General features: G+C 49.4%; 1 protein-coding gene across 4 annotated transcripts; it reads right to left on the bottom strand.

Annotated features, from left to right (window-relative positions):
- Window positions 1-99: 99 nt before the first annotated feature.
- DCTN2 (dynactin subunit 2) lies at window positions 100-13,837 on the bottom strand. 4 transcript variants are annotated; one of them, XM_010946312.3, is made up of 14 exons: window positions 13,653-13,837; window positions 12,669-12,737; window positions 4,485-4,581; window positions 4,263-4,324; window positions 3,837-3,935; window positions 3,407-3,567; window positions 3,065-3,215; window positions 2,671-2,736; window positions 2,427-2,465; window positions 2,168-2,245; window positions 2,003-2,074; window positions 1,637-1,763; window positions 1,452-1,543; window positions 100-553 (listed from the first exon to the last, which is right to left on the bottom strand). In XM_010946312.3, exons 1-14 carry the CDS (start codon window positions 13,686-13,688, stop codon window positions 467-469), a joined length of 1,236 nt encoding a protein of 411 aa, XP_010944614.1. In that variant the 5' UTR covers window positions 13,689-13,837; the 3' UTR covers window positions 100-466. The 4 variants fall into 4 exon arrangements, with proteins under 4 accessions (XP_010944614.1, XP_010944617.1, XP_074230692.1 ...); XM_010946315.3 differs by having other exon boundaries at window positions 1,661-1,763; window positions 13,653-13,834; XM_074374591.1 differs by lacking the exons at window positions 12,669-12,737; window positions 13,653-13,837 and adding an exon at window positions 7,118-9,309.
- Window positions 13,838-16,494: the final 2,657 nt, after the last annotated feature.

Raw genomic sequence — 16,494 nt, forward strand, 5'->3', positions numbered from 1 at the left:
ATCCTTTTCTGGTAGTAGAGAGTGGCTCAGACTGCCTGTTACGCTGTGAATGTCTCTCTCTCAGTGCTGCCTCTTCCCCAGGAAAAAGCAGAGGCCGCGCAGAGTACAACAGCATTTAATGGTCAGAAACAGTTGTACAGTATTACAGTCAGCCACAGAAATTGTGCTGGAGGACACGACCCAGTCCTTCCCCACACCAGGCAAAGCAGTACTGGACAGGAGCTGGCATGTGGCTGGACCCACATCCTCATCTCTGTGGCCTGAGGGGAGACCATCTAACACCCCCCAGCTACCACTCTACTCTTCAGAGGAGGGGAGTAAGCCCCACATGCAAGAAGATCCCCTTGCCCCCAGTGTCAAATGGGATGGGGTTGCAAGAGTTATGATTAAGGGGAAACCCTGTGTCAGGTGTTAACGGAGTTTGAAGGGGTACAGGTTACCCCTGTTCTCCACCTCCCAAAGGTGCTCACTTTCCCAGCTTCTTCATCCGTTTATCAATGTTGGCAAAATTCCCCTCAACTGTGGACAGGTTTTCGCGCATCGTTGTCTGCACCTGCGAAGTGACAGAGCTGTTTCACTCTTTGTTAGGTTCAGGAGCTTAGCTGAGTGAGAACCTGAAGAAATTCTCTTAGAGAAGACAAAAGAGAAATGGAAACATAGCTGCTGGGCCCGAGTGGGAAGGTTATCACACCAGTTTGCAGGCTGCCTTGGGTTACCGTGGGCCTGGCTCAGGGCCTGCCAAGCAGACAGGACTCTTAAGAATTCCCATGCTGACTTTAACCAGAACAGTTCTTTTTTACATGTAATGAGGGCCAAATAAGATTTTGTTGAAATGAGGCTTTCAGTGGTTCAAAATTTTAGAAAACTGCTCTGGAGGAAGAACATATTATACCAACACTTTAATTTATCTTGCTGGTGCTAGACTCTCAACTTCAGTGCTTCTGGCAGCACTGAAAACAGCGCCTCCAACAGAAACCAGGGACTCACTCTGCTGGGCATTAAGAGAATGAAGGAAGAGGCGAGGCCCACTGCCCAGCATCAGAAAGGAAGTGGCGGAACCAGGTTGGAGCCTGACTCCTGGTCTCAGTGTGCTAGTTCCTTCCAGTGTGCTGTGCTCAGGAGCATCTGGATGAGGACTCAGGGAGGGTAAAGCTGAGCTGAGACTACCAAGGGAAAGGATAGGTTTTATAGGAAAAACAGATATACTGAATTCCTAACAATTCATTCATTATTTCACCTACTCCGTATTACTCTGAGGTACGTATAATTTTCCAGATGGTAAGATGGAGGCTCATAAGTTTAAGTTGCCAAGGGTCCCACAACCATTGATAAGCAGTATGGAGACTCAAACCAAGCCCCCGCCACACCACCGTGCCACCAAATGGGCTAAGGCAGAACCCTACGGGTAGAGCTGGGGAAGGGAGGTAGCAGACCAATAAAGGGGCACACACCTGGGTCAAGAGGGTGGCGTTGTCCTTGAGGGAACAAGCAATCATCTGCTGTGTGGTATCCAAGTGTGTCAGAAGCTGACCGAACTGCATAGCTACAAAAGAAGGTCAGAACGGTATGCGTGGAGTTAAGACTCCAAGACCAGAGGAAAGGGAACAAAAATTGCCCACTTTCCAATTCCTCTTACCACCCCTGGCAGCTGGCCTCCCACCTTGTTCATGCAGCTGCTTGATGGTGACAAGTCTCTGCACCAGCTCAGGAAGGGTGGAGGCGATGGGGCTCCAGCGCTGTATGATTTCATACAGCTGGTGCACCTGCAGGGACAGGCAGCGGCCAGCCTTCAGTAAGTGCACGCTGACCACTTCACTAGCGTGAGGCGAGGTCAACTCTGTGGGGCAAGGAAGCACTGCCTTTTCTCAGCTGGTAAGAGCTTATGAAGACAGGGACCTGAGGATTCAGTGCCCTCACGGCTTTGCTCTTACCCCCAGGAAGACTCCAGAGTACACGAGGGAGCACGAGAGGTATGAAGATGGGGGAAAGGTATCTTTCTGACCTTGCTTTGTGTGTCTGCATCCTCTACAGAAGCTTTATGCTTGGCAATCTCATTCACCTTCCCCAGGACACTCTGAAAGTACAGATTTTAAGGTTGACTATAAGGGAACCCAGGGCTTCCTAAGTCCCAAGCTACCTGTAACCCAATTTGCCCTCCACTTAATACCTGTAGCCGAGCCTCCACTTGGTCCAAAACTGCAAGGTCAAGGGCGCTCACCTTTGCCTGCAAGAGCTCTACAGTCTCCTGGGGGCAGGGGTTGGGACAAGCTTCATGAAGAGGAAAGAATCAGACTAGAAGAGCCCCCCGCCCGCCCATATTCCACTGGAAGTAATTAATAAATAGCTACAGACCCCAAAACAATTTTCTAGGCAAGCCCTATCCCAGCATCCCCTCTGTAATCCACTCCAGTTCCTTTCACACTCACCATAAGGCAGGCTCCCTGCAAACCTGCAGAAAGGGGATTCTGATAGGGAAGAGGAGGAAAGAAGTCAGTGGTTCTTATACCTCCACGTGATTACCACTTTCTCCTATCCTTTCTGGTTCTAGTGGGCAACCACTGGCTGATCTTGTAACTGGAGCCCTTTCCTGATTCCCAGGATTCTGTGGAAAGCTGTGGACCTCAGGGTTCAGGATGTGAGGGTCAGACTAAGTATAGGAGAGCACCTGACCTGAGCATCCTGATCACAGCGTACAGTTGCTTCCAGCTCTGTTAGGCGCTTCTCAAGTTCTGCCACCTGGAGGAGGAGGGGGGAGGGGAGATTTGCCATCCACCTCCCTGCTACCGTGGTTAAGAGGTAAGATCCTGCTCTTTGCTTGTCTGCTTGCCATTCCCTCCCTCTTCCCTGCCACTCTGCCAAGGGACTTCTTTCCCTGGAACACCACCCTAGTCACAATCTTAAAATCTTAACTGAAAGTAGATGGTGAGGGCAACATGGAGAATGAAACATCAAGAGGAAGCAGAAGCACTCCCAGCACCCTCTCCCCAGATCTGATCCCTTGGAGGGAGGCAGTAAAGTCCAGAGTCACATCTCCCTTGACCCCTCAACCGAAGTACACACTTACTTTGGCAGTTTGAGAGAACTTGTCCTGCTCAGGCCGAGAATGTAGTTCGTAAGTGACAAGGCTGCTATCTGGGGGGGTCCCGCTGGTGGTCTTTCCCCCTGAACCAGCCCCTCTGCTGTTCTTTGTCGCTTCCAGCTGCAGCAGTAGACGCCTGGGTCAGAAAACCAGTAATAATATCATGACTTGAAGGATGTGGGTCAGCCCAGTCACTCTCATTTCTGCCGCACGGTCAGCATTAAGGAACAGCTAGGCCACCTCTCCCCTTAGTACCCCTGTCAGTACCTGGCTGAACCCCTCTACACCCCAATCAGCAGTGACTTCCCAACAAAGTCTGGCACCCACTTAGCCAGAGCTCCATCGGGGTCAGTCAGGTTGATTGCGGCATCTGGTCCCAGCAGCTTCTCCAGATGGGAAGCAACAAGCTGCTGCTTCAGGGCTGCCAGCTGTTTAGCCAGCACCACAGGGGTCAGCTTCTCCTCAGTGGCTGACTCCTTCACTGTCGTCTGGTGTGAAAAGAAACAGACAGTGAGGGATGGCAAGAGCAAATCAAAGAAAAAAAAAATAGATTAAGACCCTTAAAGGCAGCTGTGGCTGGAAGTCACTGGGATGGTCCTTATCTATCTACGGCACTGAATGTAAATTCATATACATTCCTAAACTCTGGGAACTTCAGTCCCCTTATCCAGGACCTTAGGGAGTCTTTCTCTTCCTGCCGAGAGGTCTTCCTCCATGTAAGTCATAGCAGAGAGGGGAGAAGAGAGTTTACAGTTACCTTGATTTTCTCAACTTCAGTTGTCAGCTCTTGGACCTCATGTAGTAGTCTCTGATACTTCTGCTGGGGTGTCTCCTTCACTCCCAGACCCTCTCCAAGCTAGAGAGTAAGCACAGATGGTGACGTTACACCTCCCAGTTCAGGGAACCTCAAGAATTTATCCAAACCCCAAGCCTAAGTTGTACGGGTATCATATCCAACTCAGAACACCCTAGCACAGAAGAACCGGAGATAGCTGGAGGCCTGGAGACTCTCCACAGCAAACAGCAAGGGGACAAAGCACCCTCAACTGCATCCTGCTGGGCTCCGCAGGACCCCCAACCAGAGAGAAACGTGGAATCTCAACTGTATCCCTCAATCTCTCTCCTAAATGCCCACTGGCTAGGATCACTGCACCACTTCCATTAACAAACACACACAACAAACCATCTCATATTCTCCAGATTCATATCCTGTTCTCTTGGTTTTTCCAATTCGATCTGAGAAATCTGCCAAGAAAAGAAGATGGAATTGAGGACTTGATCTAGGCCCAGGGCAGTCATAGTCTCAGATGAGTGTGAGGGCTTCCACAAGAGAGCTTTCCGCGGAGTAAAAGTCACTAATGCCTGAGGACAGGCTTCCCCCACCAAATTTCCAACCCAGTCTCACCAAGTCCCTTTGTTCCCACTCTCTTGTCTTTGAACTTGTCATAGGCAGCATTGGGATTGACAATGATGTGCTCCACACTTGTGCTTGTCAGCTCCTCCTGCAGGAAGAGATAGTTCAGGCCCGGGCAGACTCAGTCCCACCCTAGAACTTCCCCAACCCCTCAAAGTCCCCAAACCATTAGGAGACTGGGCCCTACTTTCCCAAGGGTGGCTCCATTCCGAGCTGCCGACCTAGGCTCAACCTAGGAAACAGAAGCTTCCTGGTAAATTCGGAGTCTCAGTTGTATAAATATTAACACCCTGATTCAACTGGGAACAGAGGCAGCATGACCTCCCCACCCATTCTGTACATAAGCCTCCCCTCCCTCCCCCTCTCCCCCAACCAACTGGGCCCTCCCAGTTATCTGGCACACACCATGCACTCGGGGCAAGAAACCAGCCTGACCTCTTTTAACCTCCCTGCACCGAAAGTAAGTTTCCTTGCTGCTGAGGAAGTCCATTTTCAAGCTAACCTCCTATCTTTGCTGGAGGGAGAGAGGAGGGATGGCAGACAATCAAGCTAACAACTCCAAGGGCAAATATTAGGACTTTAATATGCTGCTGAAGGGGAGACACCAGCTCTTAACAAAAAGAAGGCTGGCAGAGGGCCTGACCAGAAGCCTGTTTCCAAGCTGCTATGAGGCCAGCTAAAGAGAAGCTAAAGAGAAGAGGCAAAGACTTATTTTTTAAGGGACATCATAGAAGCAACAAACATAAGCTGTGTCTGTTTGCTAAGAGCACCCATGGGCAATGACGATGTGTAAGTCCTGAAATGCAGACAGCCCAGCATCTTCTCAAAGGGAAGCTGCAGTACCTGCCTCTTCTCCCGAGCCCCTCTGCTGTTTCTCAAGCACTGAAGCTCTTCCATAAACAGGGGACACAGTCAAGAATGTGAAAGAGACTTCACCCTAGAAATTGAGGTAGAGAAGTTCCCTCCTTAATCTACTGGCTGTCCAGATTCTTGTAACTGTACCAACACCAAGCCCTCCAGACTGCATGTCTCTCCTTCAATTGTCAGCAGTCCTACAGGTCTCACTGTGTTACTGAAGGAAGTGGAAGGAGACCCAGGAATCCTTTTCTGTTGGGGTTAACATCTCCACCTTCTGCAGGAGGAAGGCAAAGTGAACCTTCTTTCCTTTAACTAGAACAATGGTTCTCAACCCTGGCTGCACGACAGAATCACTCAGAAAAGGGGGGTGGGATGGGGGGGTGGGGAGGCCTGGGCTCACCTCTACGGATTCTGATTCAACTGTTCTGGAGTAGGGCCGGGCAGGCCAGTGTAAAAGACACCCAGGCACACCATTCTGCTGTGTAGCCAGGACTGAGAATCTCTGCGCATGGGCATCAGGGGTTGGGGTAGGGGAGGATGACGGACAGACATCATGGATAAAAAGCAGCAGACACAAGCTCTGTCCTTCATCTCTGGTCCACTATTACAGAAAGAATCAGTGCGAGTGGCAGCTTTACAAATAAGGGAGGAGGGGTTAGGACAAAATATCAACTCTGATCTTTATTTCTTCTTCAGGGAAGTGTCGGACAGAGGGGCAAGAACTCAAGATTAAGGGAAAATAAAAGGGTTCAATGTCCCATATGGGAATGCCTAGGGGAAGAAACAGCTGAATCCCAAATTAATCTCTTTAATCTTCTCTGAAATGTTATGGCCAGCATCCCCACTGGCCAAATAATTGTGGCCTCTGGCCTCTACAAAGTGTCTGGGAAGGACGCATGCTCAGGGAAGACCACCACCTGATCTCAAGTCCACCCTCAAGGATATGCTACTCCTCCGTATGAGTGCCTGATCAAGGCCAATGAAGTAGGGGGGGAAAAATCCTCTTTGAAAGGCACAGTCTATAGATCACGGAAAGAATTTAATCATAGCTACCATTTGTCATGCCGTTATTATGGCCCAGGCACTATGCAGATGAGAATCGACTTTCTTATCGACTTTCCTAAACAGGAAAGGTGTGAAGGAACAAAGGGTCAACACACAGAAGGTGAGTTTCGGCGGTTCTGGACGGCAGCGCAGGGATGGACAGCGCTTGCGGCTCACTACTGCTGCTGTAGGAGCGTGTCCCGGGTCAGAAGGGCTGCCGATGCTGGCATCCTCCCAGTCTGCCCAAGGGTGTGGCCCCAGAGACTCAGGTGGACAGCACACTTTAGTCCGCCGGTGGCACCTACTCCGCCAGGGTCTCGGAGATCTGGGGGCGTGGGTCGGACGCAGTGTCATTATAGTAATTCGTGAGATGGGAAAGGGTTGTCAGCTGGGGGTGGGGCTGAAGAGAGGGATGAAAGATTTAGTAAAGGCAAAAGGACAGAGAGACAGCTGTCCTTCATAGCACACCCCGTTAAAAAGCAGATGAAAGGTCAGGCTTCTTACCAGCTCCTTGTGGTTTCCCCAGAGGTGAGAAAATCAAAAGAGTTAAAAGGAAAGGGAGTGGGGAAATGGGGGTGAGGGAGGGAAAAAAAAGACAAAATTGTTATTAGCAAATTGTCACATGCACTACACGACAGTCTTCAAACACACTGCACCACAGGGCCCAGGGGAGCCTAGCAAAATTTGGGGACCAAGGAATTTCAGCTGGGGTCACCACATACCCCAAGAGAAAGGAGAGCTTGGGACCCTTTCCTCTCTGGCGGTGAGGATGTCATGAAGCTTTGCCGGTAACAGCAGCAGTTCAGGATCATCCGAGACCTAGTAGTTAGATGCTGCAAGCTAGTGGCATGGCAGAGCAAAGTGGGGGAAGAGAGGCTGAGGTGGAGGGGAAGCTCAGAAATGGCAGAATGTGGAGCAGAGGCTGTGGAAGGAGATCCCGAGGACCTGTAGCTGATTGAGGGTCCATGATTCTCAAGGCAGGGAGTTCATGGCTCAAGCCTTCCTGTCTCTTGGTTTCTTTAGTTTTGAAGAATTAGGCATTTGGATGCCAGCATCAGTCACAATGAGGGGGCTCATGCGGGTAGTTTGATATGCCTTTAGGTTAAATAGAACAGTGTGTGTCAGGTACAGATGGTGAGTTTAAGGAACTAAGAAGTACCTCACTGCAGCCCCATTCTCATGCTCTGCTGCCAGAGGAGAGGCAGGGCAAATCCTAGTCCCTCAGGTAGTCTGGTGTGTCTGTACCCATCCTGGGTGGCTGGTAACTCGCCCTGCAGCTCTGAGGGATCCAGAGCAATTCTGCCATGATGTGCTAGCACAGAGTCCAGAGACACCAAGATTCACAGCTACCAGCCATGTGCAAAACACGTTTCTTCAACCCTCTGTTCACAAGGTTCACAGGGGTTGGAGGGTGGACAAAGGGGAAAGGTGAGAATATTTCAAAGAGGCCCTATTTTAGTCCAGGCCACCCAGATAAGGCTCTACTTCCAGGCAAGACTGGTAAAGAACTGCCAGGGGGGAAGATCCAGCTGGAGGCACTGCTTCTCCAGGGGCTCTACCAATGGGGAGATAGAAGTGTGGGGAGTCAAGGATGGTTACATGTATATGAAAACACATGAGAGGATAAAGACAACTGCATCCTGCCCCAGAGATTTCAGCTAGATATATCTGAACCTCAACTTCTCCATTCCCTGTCTCATGCCAGGGTCCAGCCCAGCCAAGATTTCTCTTTCAGCTCAGGGTAGAGGTGGATCCAGGTCCTGTGGTCTGGGCTGGGCTGTCTCTGCAGAGTGGGTGTCAGCACACACAGGTGCACACATGCAAACACACAAGGGAAGGCACACATAATAGATCTTTCTCTTACTTGCGCCACCAAGCTAAAACCAGCTTGGGAGAAACTCAAGGAAAAAGAGAGGACAATAGGCCATAAGTTCAAGTTCAAATCATGAGGAACAAGCAGAATGGGGGAGGACAGAAAGTCGTTTTATAAAGGAAAGTGGTACATTAGTTTGTAAATAGTATGTACCACCTTCAGGTCTGTCCTTTGGGTGGGCTGGGAAATGATGAGATTTTAGGGGTAACTCCCATAACCTGGAGTGGTCACAGTCACCATGGGAACCTGGTACACCCAGCCAAGCTGATTACAAAATTCTAAGTACCCTGATCCCAGGTACCAGTTTACCTGCAACATGACTCCTAGGCCCTCTCGCAAATAACCTCCCAGACTCCCCAGGGCTGTCTGGCTAAGTGGCTGTGCCTCAGAGGGCCAGATCCGAGGTTCTAGATCAGACAGGGGAAGAGGTCACTGCCACTCTGAGCCTGCTCAGGCTCTATGCCAACACCGCAGCCAGGGGGACTTCAGAACCATGATGACTAGGAAGATGGATAGTGCTGCAGAACAAAACTGTCCAGGGTGGACCGACACAGTGCTGACCGTCCAACCATTTCTAAAGGAGGGGTACAGAAACAGAAAGACTTGTGAAAGCACAAAGAACCCAAGTTAGTACCCTAAAAATGCATGTAACACCCCTTTCCTATCCTATTTACCTTTCTCTAAAGGTTTAACATAGGGGAATACTAAAATGAGGTTTTCTCCAGGGGTAATCCACATACAGCTAAGAAGTGAGGGCCACTGCTACCCCCCTTGTTCTCCACCTTGTCTGGAATGGCTAAAAGTCATTCTTTTTAACTCCATTTCAGTCTGAGGAGGAGAAAGGCAACCCCCTTCTAACTCCACCTCTTAAATGTCTCATGTCCAAAAGCATTCCTAGTCTCCATGTTTCTGTCCCATCCTCCATTGGACAGTTTTATTCTGCAGACCTCACAAGGGGAAGAGACAGTGATTCATGAAATCATAGTTGTGCTTCTAAACCTTGATTGATGATCTTTAACCATGAGATCAGCGGGCCTCTTAGTGACCCAGCTAGGGATGTATTAGAATTTAAAATGCTTAGCTTCAACAATAGCACAGAGACAGAGCATTGCATGCGAGATGGCAGATGAAGAAAACATGCAGAGAAGAAGCGTCGAATGGTCTTACTTGTGCAAACTAGTGTCCAGGCAAGGTGGTGAGGAGGGAGGATGGGGGAAGCATTAGGAAAAACTCAGGTAAGTTCAAGTGCGCCAACAGTCAATGAACACAATCAAGCATACTCTGTGATAACCCAAACCGTAAGGAAGGAAACCTACTGCTGCTCACCTCAGGCTGGTGGAGTTCCAGCCTTATCCACCCTTTGGCGAACTGAAGCCTCTGCCAGAGCCCCACCGAACTACGGCTGGGTCCTTTTTCCCCTTTTCACGTGGCATCAGGGACAGTTATGGCTCAAGGGGAGAAACTACATCTGGTTTCTAGAAGATTTTATAAATATATTCCCCTTGCTCCAGCAATTCAAAGCCACGAGTAGAATGCCTCACAGACCCAAACGCAGGCTGTGGGCCCAGCGGGGAGAGAATCCCAACTGGAAATTAGCTTTCCTGACAAGACGTTTTAAGAAAAGTTTCCAACAAGCCCATCACCCCAATCACCCCAGAAGTGTCTGAAATACAGAGAGGGGATCCTCACAGATTGAGGAGGAAAGGGCTCAAAAAGCTTGTGCAGTTTTTGGGCCCATTCACTTCAGAATACCTTACTTCCTGCTAAAACTGTCTTAACGGGATAACAGGAAAACTAGGATCATCTTTCCCAAAAATAAAACCTTCTACTATTTTCCTCCTCCATCCTCCCCACCATGGGAATCACACACTTTTATGTTTACGTTAAACTAGGAATTACAGTCTTCAGGAGCTACCGGAGAACATTATTTCCTTCAGCAGCCTGATTCCTTCCACAGTGAAGCAATCAGAGGAAGGAGGTGAAAAGACAGTGAGGGTCAACACCCTTTGACTATTTCTTTAAACAAAACATCTGGAGACCGCCCCAAAAGGTTCCATAAGAAGCTGCTCACACTGGTTGTCTCCAGGGAAGAGAACTGAGCAGTGGCAGGCAGGGGTGGGAAGAGACACTTTTTGTCCTACTGTGCATATATTATCTATTTTAGAACCAATGAAATTAAAGTTGAAGTAATCTGGAGACTAAGGCAGAGCATGCTGTTGCCAGGAGTTAAGAAGGTGACTGAAACCTCACGGTGCAGCCACAATAGCGGTGATGTGCACTGTCACCTGGACTAGGTCTTGGAAGGGTAGGTGAGAAGGGGATGGGCTGCTAGCGAGAACCCAGGCCTCACGGGAATGAGGTTTCTGGATTATCTAAGCACAACCCACTGCTCCTCAAATTGCACATTTACATCAGTATTAAGAGCAGTGGCAGAACCATTACTCAGCTGACTTCCCGAAAGCTGCCCTCCTAAGGCCCAGAGGGACATGCAGGGGCCAGAGACATTAGCTGACATCAGGGAGCATCTCAGGCCTCCCCCACCCCAGCTGGGGCTCCTGAAGCAGCTGAAGGGGTCCCCACTCCCCACTCTTCCCTAGTGATGGAGAGTCATTTAGCTGAGCCTTAGGTGATGGAGGCAACTCGCTCCTCTCGTATTTACCATCCAGTTCCCAGACACTTCTACACCAGCATCCTGGGCAATACGCCACAGGAAATGAATACTAATGGGATCCTCTCCCCATCCAGCCACCCTACGAGATGCTGATAAAATAGGCTGCTCAGGCTCAGCAGGGAGAAGCAGCCAATCAGGGCTGTACATTCAGGTTCTCCCATGCTTGGAATGGGTGTCCTGCTCTTTTCATTTAGGAGACAGCACCTCCCCCCACCACCCCCCGCCAAAAAGAGACAGCCCAGTAACTTCAAAAGGAAAGTTACAATGTATTTTTGGTTTGGAAAGGGAACTGCTTTGATACTACCTATCTGTATCATAGTCAGCAACAGAGGGACAAAGTTCCACTCATTATCTCACCATGAAGGCTCGGTATTTTATGGGCAGAGGCCCAGGCCAGAGTTGAATAGTCCCTGAACGGTGGTATAGCAGAATGGAGTACTCAGCATTCGAGGTCAGAGACAGCTTCCTAATAAGATACCTCTTAGAGTGACAGGTGCACATCTCGGTCCTTGAGCAACAACATCTGCATTATCTCCAGATACTCAAGCTTGCGGGACAAACTGACATGCCAGCAAGTACAGAAGCCACAAGGAACACACCACTGAGAGAGGGGACAGGGAAGGTGTTCCCCACCAAGTAGGAACTACTTCCACATGGGGGAAATCAAATAAGGAATAAGTGAGTACGCCAAGCCATACATTTTAAGCCAGCAACCAGCATTCTCCAGAACTAACCAGCCCCACAGACATAGCCACAGGACTTACAGACACATGTACTGAGCCTGTTCCCCCTGACTTTTAGTCACAACTTTATTGAGATCTCACACCATCAGTGTGACCCTAGCCCAGCTCCCCTTAAAAATAACAGAACCTAAAACACATCCTCTAAGACACGCTAATAGACCTTTGCTCTCCTTGGCACTCACATATAGAGTTTTTAACTATGTTGATTTCATTCACTCAATTTTTTCTTCCATGTTACCTGTGTGTATCTTAACTCTCCCATTAGTCTGGGGAATTTTTGAGGGCAAGGACATTTCTTCCTTGACATTACACAAAAATTAACAGAGAATGAACACGTTCAATAAACAATGCTAAGTGGTTTCCCTTAGTTAAAATGTGTCCATAGCTAATTCCTTCCTCCTCAGAGTTCTCCTTGGATCTGAAAATGCTACCAGGGCCTCTCCTGTGTTGATATGAAAGATTTACGTTCCTCCTCAAAGTTATTTTGCTCTGACCAGGCCCCTTGTCTTTCTAAAATCTCCCATTCATTTTCCTGCTCCTTGCCAGTGGATACTGTATAATCACATAAGAGAGTACTCCTCTATACTTCAAAGTCAAGCTCTTGGCAGGATACTAATGAACACGTATTGAGTGCTGCATTTTATGAAAGAGAAGGCCTGGGTCTTAACCTCAAGCAGTTTATAAGTGCTCAGACTTCATGATTCATTATGATGGACTAGCACCTAGGGGCCTAACTAAGTCACTAGCCCCAACCTATTTTGAGCTATTTCAATTTTATTCAGATTGCCCAAGTATCAGGTCTTTTAGATGTAATTCCACTGACCTGACTCTCCTTTCTGGCACTGTTCATTGGCAAGCCCTCCAACATACCTACCACCCGGGCTGGGTTGGCATACCCGCTTATTGCTGTGGCTTGCCAGAAAAGGGCCTGCCTGGGGGAGAGAGATCACTGTTCAGAGGAGTCCTGAGGCAGCACATAGTCTTACCGCATCAAACTCCGCTTGATCATCCTCAGGCAGGTCGCTGGTTTCATAAACATCTGGCTCGTTTCTGGCCTGCAGGTAGAAGCAGTGACCACCCAACCTCACTACCCAGCATTCAACAGCCCTGACCTCCCCTCCCTCTCCATCTGAACAAGTTAACAGAGGAGGCAGGCTGCGACGCCAGGATTCTGCCCCTTCTCTTCCACCTGCCCAGTGAACTGCATCAGTTCCCATGTCTCAGAGGGGTGGGGATGACAATGGGGACAAATGGGACCTCATGGTAAATGGTGAGTGTAAGTAATGTTACCCTGAATCTGAAAGGCAGCGGGTCCTCGGCAATCATTATGTCAGAAGTAGGAGAGGAGCCATCCTCGGATTAGGCCCTGTACACCACTACCCTGGCCCAAGGGTTGAGAGTGACTCAGGACCTTAATACCCAAGGTCCTATTCCAACCCCCACCCCAAGAATGCAGGAATGCAGGCCGGACAGCACAAAGAAAGGGTGGGTACATGCCGGCATGTGCGGGGGTTGGGGAGGAGGTTCCCCAGGGGACAGTTCTCCATCTGGCACAAGAAGGGTCTGCCACGGTAACCTCTTCACTTTTGGCAGCGTGAAGGCCATCACCAAATGGCCTGGTATGTGTGCCTGGGGTGGGGATGGAGGGCTTATGGGAAGATTTGGGGAGACACGGGTGGTGTTGATACGGATGGTAGAAACCTTCGGGCACAGTGGTAAGCGCCCGGGGAAGACTTCTGGGCCGAGAAACCGGCGAGTGCCGGAAAGGGGCCTTGTAGGCCATCCCACGGCCCGGCCCAGCCAGGTCGGAGGAGTCGGGAGGTGCTGCGACCCGTCGGGGAGCGAGCGGCGGTAGGCCCTGGGGCGGAGGAGGGGTTGCAGGCGGGAAGGGTCACAGGTTGGCGTCTGTCGGGGGTCCTTAGGAGGTCGGGGGCGCGGTCCTGGGGAGCCGGGGCCGGCCTTGTACTCACAATGCCGGGAAGGTCGGCGTATTTGGGGTCCGCCATGGCGGCGGCGAGGCGGGGTGGGGGAACCGGGGCCTCGGTGGAGCCGGGGCCGGTGTTCGGGTAGGGGAGAGGCTGGGTCCGGGTCCCGGGCTAAGGCGGCCGCAAAGGGAGTGGCGGAGGAGGCGGAGGAGCAGGAAGTCTCGCGACAGAAGTAGTACAAGAGAAGGGTAAAGCAAAAGTCGCGAGAACAGCCCGCTGCCTCACCCCTGGAGAGGCAGGGATTGGCGAGAACGAGGCTAGGGAATGAGGTAATGGCGGGGAAACGCCGTCTGGGATTGTGGGATGTGTAGTCTTGGTCCACCGGGCTTGGGCGGGGACCGTGATTTCATACTTCTTTTCTTTCATTTTTAAGTCAAGTCTGTGAAAGAGCTTTTATAATTCCTGTTTTTCAGATGAATAAATTTGGACTCCCAGAAATTAAGTGACTAGATAGAAACAACACAACTAGGCATGCTGTGGCACAGCCAGGGCTTCAAAACAGTAACAAGAAGTAAAATTTAGTAAAGGCTTAGTCATGTTAGGAATGAAAAAGTTAAGTGATCTTCTCAAGCTAGGGCTGTTTAGGGCTGTCAGGTAAAATACAGAACGCCTAGTTAAATTTGAATTTCAGATAAACAACTAATAGTTGTTTTTTTCCTTCAGCGTATGTCCCATACAATATTTGGGATATTCTAACAGACCTACAAAAATTATGAATATTTTATCTGAAATTCAAATTGAGATGAAGTCAGAGGGCTAGAGAGAATGACTTGTAGGCTGTAGTAAGGACTTTTTTGGCTTTTATGCTGAAGGAGATGGGAAGACACGGGAAGGTTTTGAGATGAGTGATATGATCTACCCTTGTATTTTTTTTAGGGGAGGAAGTAATTACCCTTTTTTTTTTTTTTTTAAGTGGAGGTACTGGGGATTGAATCCAGGACCTTGTGCATGCTAGGCAGGCACTCAACCACTAAGCTATCCCTTCCCCCTATCTGAAATTCAAATTTGGTAGAAATCCTGTTTCTGTTTTTCAAATCTGGCAATTCTATCTCAAGTTCATAAACAGGTACTTGGTAGGACTATGTCTGTCTGAACGCCCTATGTGCTCCTAATCCCTTCACTAATGGTTTTTGAACTTTTGAATTTCACAGATCAATACAATTAAAACAACAATGTGTTTTGAGGATAGACATAGTATTGCTACTTTTATATTTTGCCGAGTAAGTACATTAAAAAAAAGAAAATGTACTCTCTATTATCATCATTATTTAGTAGAAAAGTACAGAAGGACATTTAGGACTCTCAGAAAAAAAGATAGTCCTTTGAAATTTAACAAATCCAGCTTTATGAAAAACTTACCGAATTGTGTGTGTGTGTGTGTGTGTGTGTGTGTTTGGGGGGAGGTGCATATGTAGTAAACTTTTGTCTCTGACTGGTGACCCTCCAAGGATTAGCATTTTGAAACCCCTCCACTAAGGATGCTACCCAGGAGTCCCTGGGGACTTGGGTTTGGGATATTTCCTGAGCTTGCAGGATGCTGCAACAATTAGAAATAGTGCCAGACCAAGTGACTGGAGAGATGCCTATTTTCCTGAGTTTAGAACTCATTGTCATTCTATGTATACTTTCCTGGCTCCTCCCCAAGCCTCTACCCTTCTTTCTCCATAGTCCTACTACCTTCCCATCCAATTTCTTATGCTGAACCCCTATCCTTCAGCTTCCTTAAGATTCAAGGTGGGTTAGGGGTATATGCTCAACTCGGGAAACCCCCTCAGCTCAGTTCTGAGTGGTTAGGTTTTGTCTCGCCAGGAATCATTCTCTCATCCTTGTCTTAGAGTGTCTAAGGTCACTTAGACACTTACCAGTCTAGACTTAACCTCAATCCCCTCCTCCCTTCTCCCATTACCCTGCTCTTCACCTTGGCCTAGAGCCTCAACTCCTGCAGTCTAACTCTGTTGGCCAGCAGAGGCCCTGTGACATGGAGAAAAAACTCAGTCCAGCCAGCTTCTAGGTGGTTCTGCCCAGGGGCTGCAGCAGGAGTATGACCTGAGGGGAGGAAGGACAATGAATCTTTAGGTGTGGCAGGGAAGGGGGAGAAACAGAGAAGAAAGGCCCCAGAAAGGGCTGGGGTGTTGGGACTCTGTCCAACAGTACTGGGACAGGAAACACACTCACGAAGTGCCTAAATCTGCCTGAAGCCCAAATGCAGATTCTGCTGTAGAAGTCCTTTTTCATAGCCCCTCTGGTCTTACCCACTCTCATCATTACCCTTCCCTCACTGCTTTCTGACACCCTTCCTCTTGCAAAAGTTACTCTTGCCCACCTCCGTTCCAGCCCCAACCTATGAGGCAAAAATGAGAATTTTATCTGCTTTTGAATTCTGATAGCCCAGAATGGGAGTTTGTCTTCCTTCCAACCGGGGACCTCGTTGGGAAAGAGTGGACTGCGCCTTTAGATGTAGAAGGGGAAGGGAAGAGCCAGACCTCCCCTGACACACCTCTCTGAAAAATGGCACCTGGACACCCACCTCCATAGGGCTACATGCAGCTGCCCTTGAAGGTTGAGTGTGCTGCGGATCTTTGCGTGCGTTACGGGTAAAGGGAAGGAGAGGTGTGCTCTCAATTTGGAGAGAGGCCTGTGATGAGGGTAGATGATGCCTTGGAACGAAGGAGGTGGAGGCGCTGTTGACTCTCTTCCCCAACGGGAGACCCGCCCACTTCAGACCCCTTAGTCCTTCCAAGGGGGTGGAGTCCGAGGGAGGGACTTACGGGTCAGACATGTGGGGGCTGGGACGTAGTGAGCGACTTGGGTTGGGTAGGGGTGAGGG

This window comes from Camelus bactrianus, chromosome 12 (genome assembly GCF_048773025.1).
Source record: "Camelus bactrianus isolate YW-2024 breed Bactrian camel chromosome 12, ASM4877302v1, whole genome shotgun sequence".
NCBI classification, from domain to species: domain Eukaryota; kingdom Metazoa; phylum Chordata; class Mammalia; order Artiodactyla; family Camelidae; genus Camelus; species Camelus bactrianus.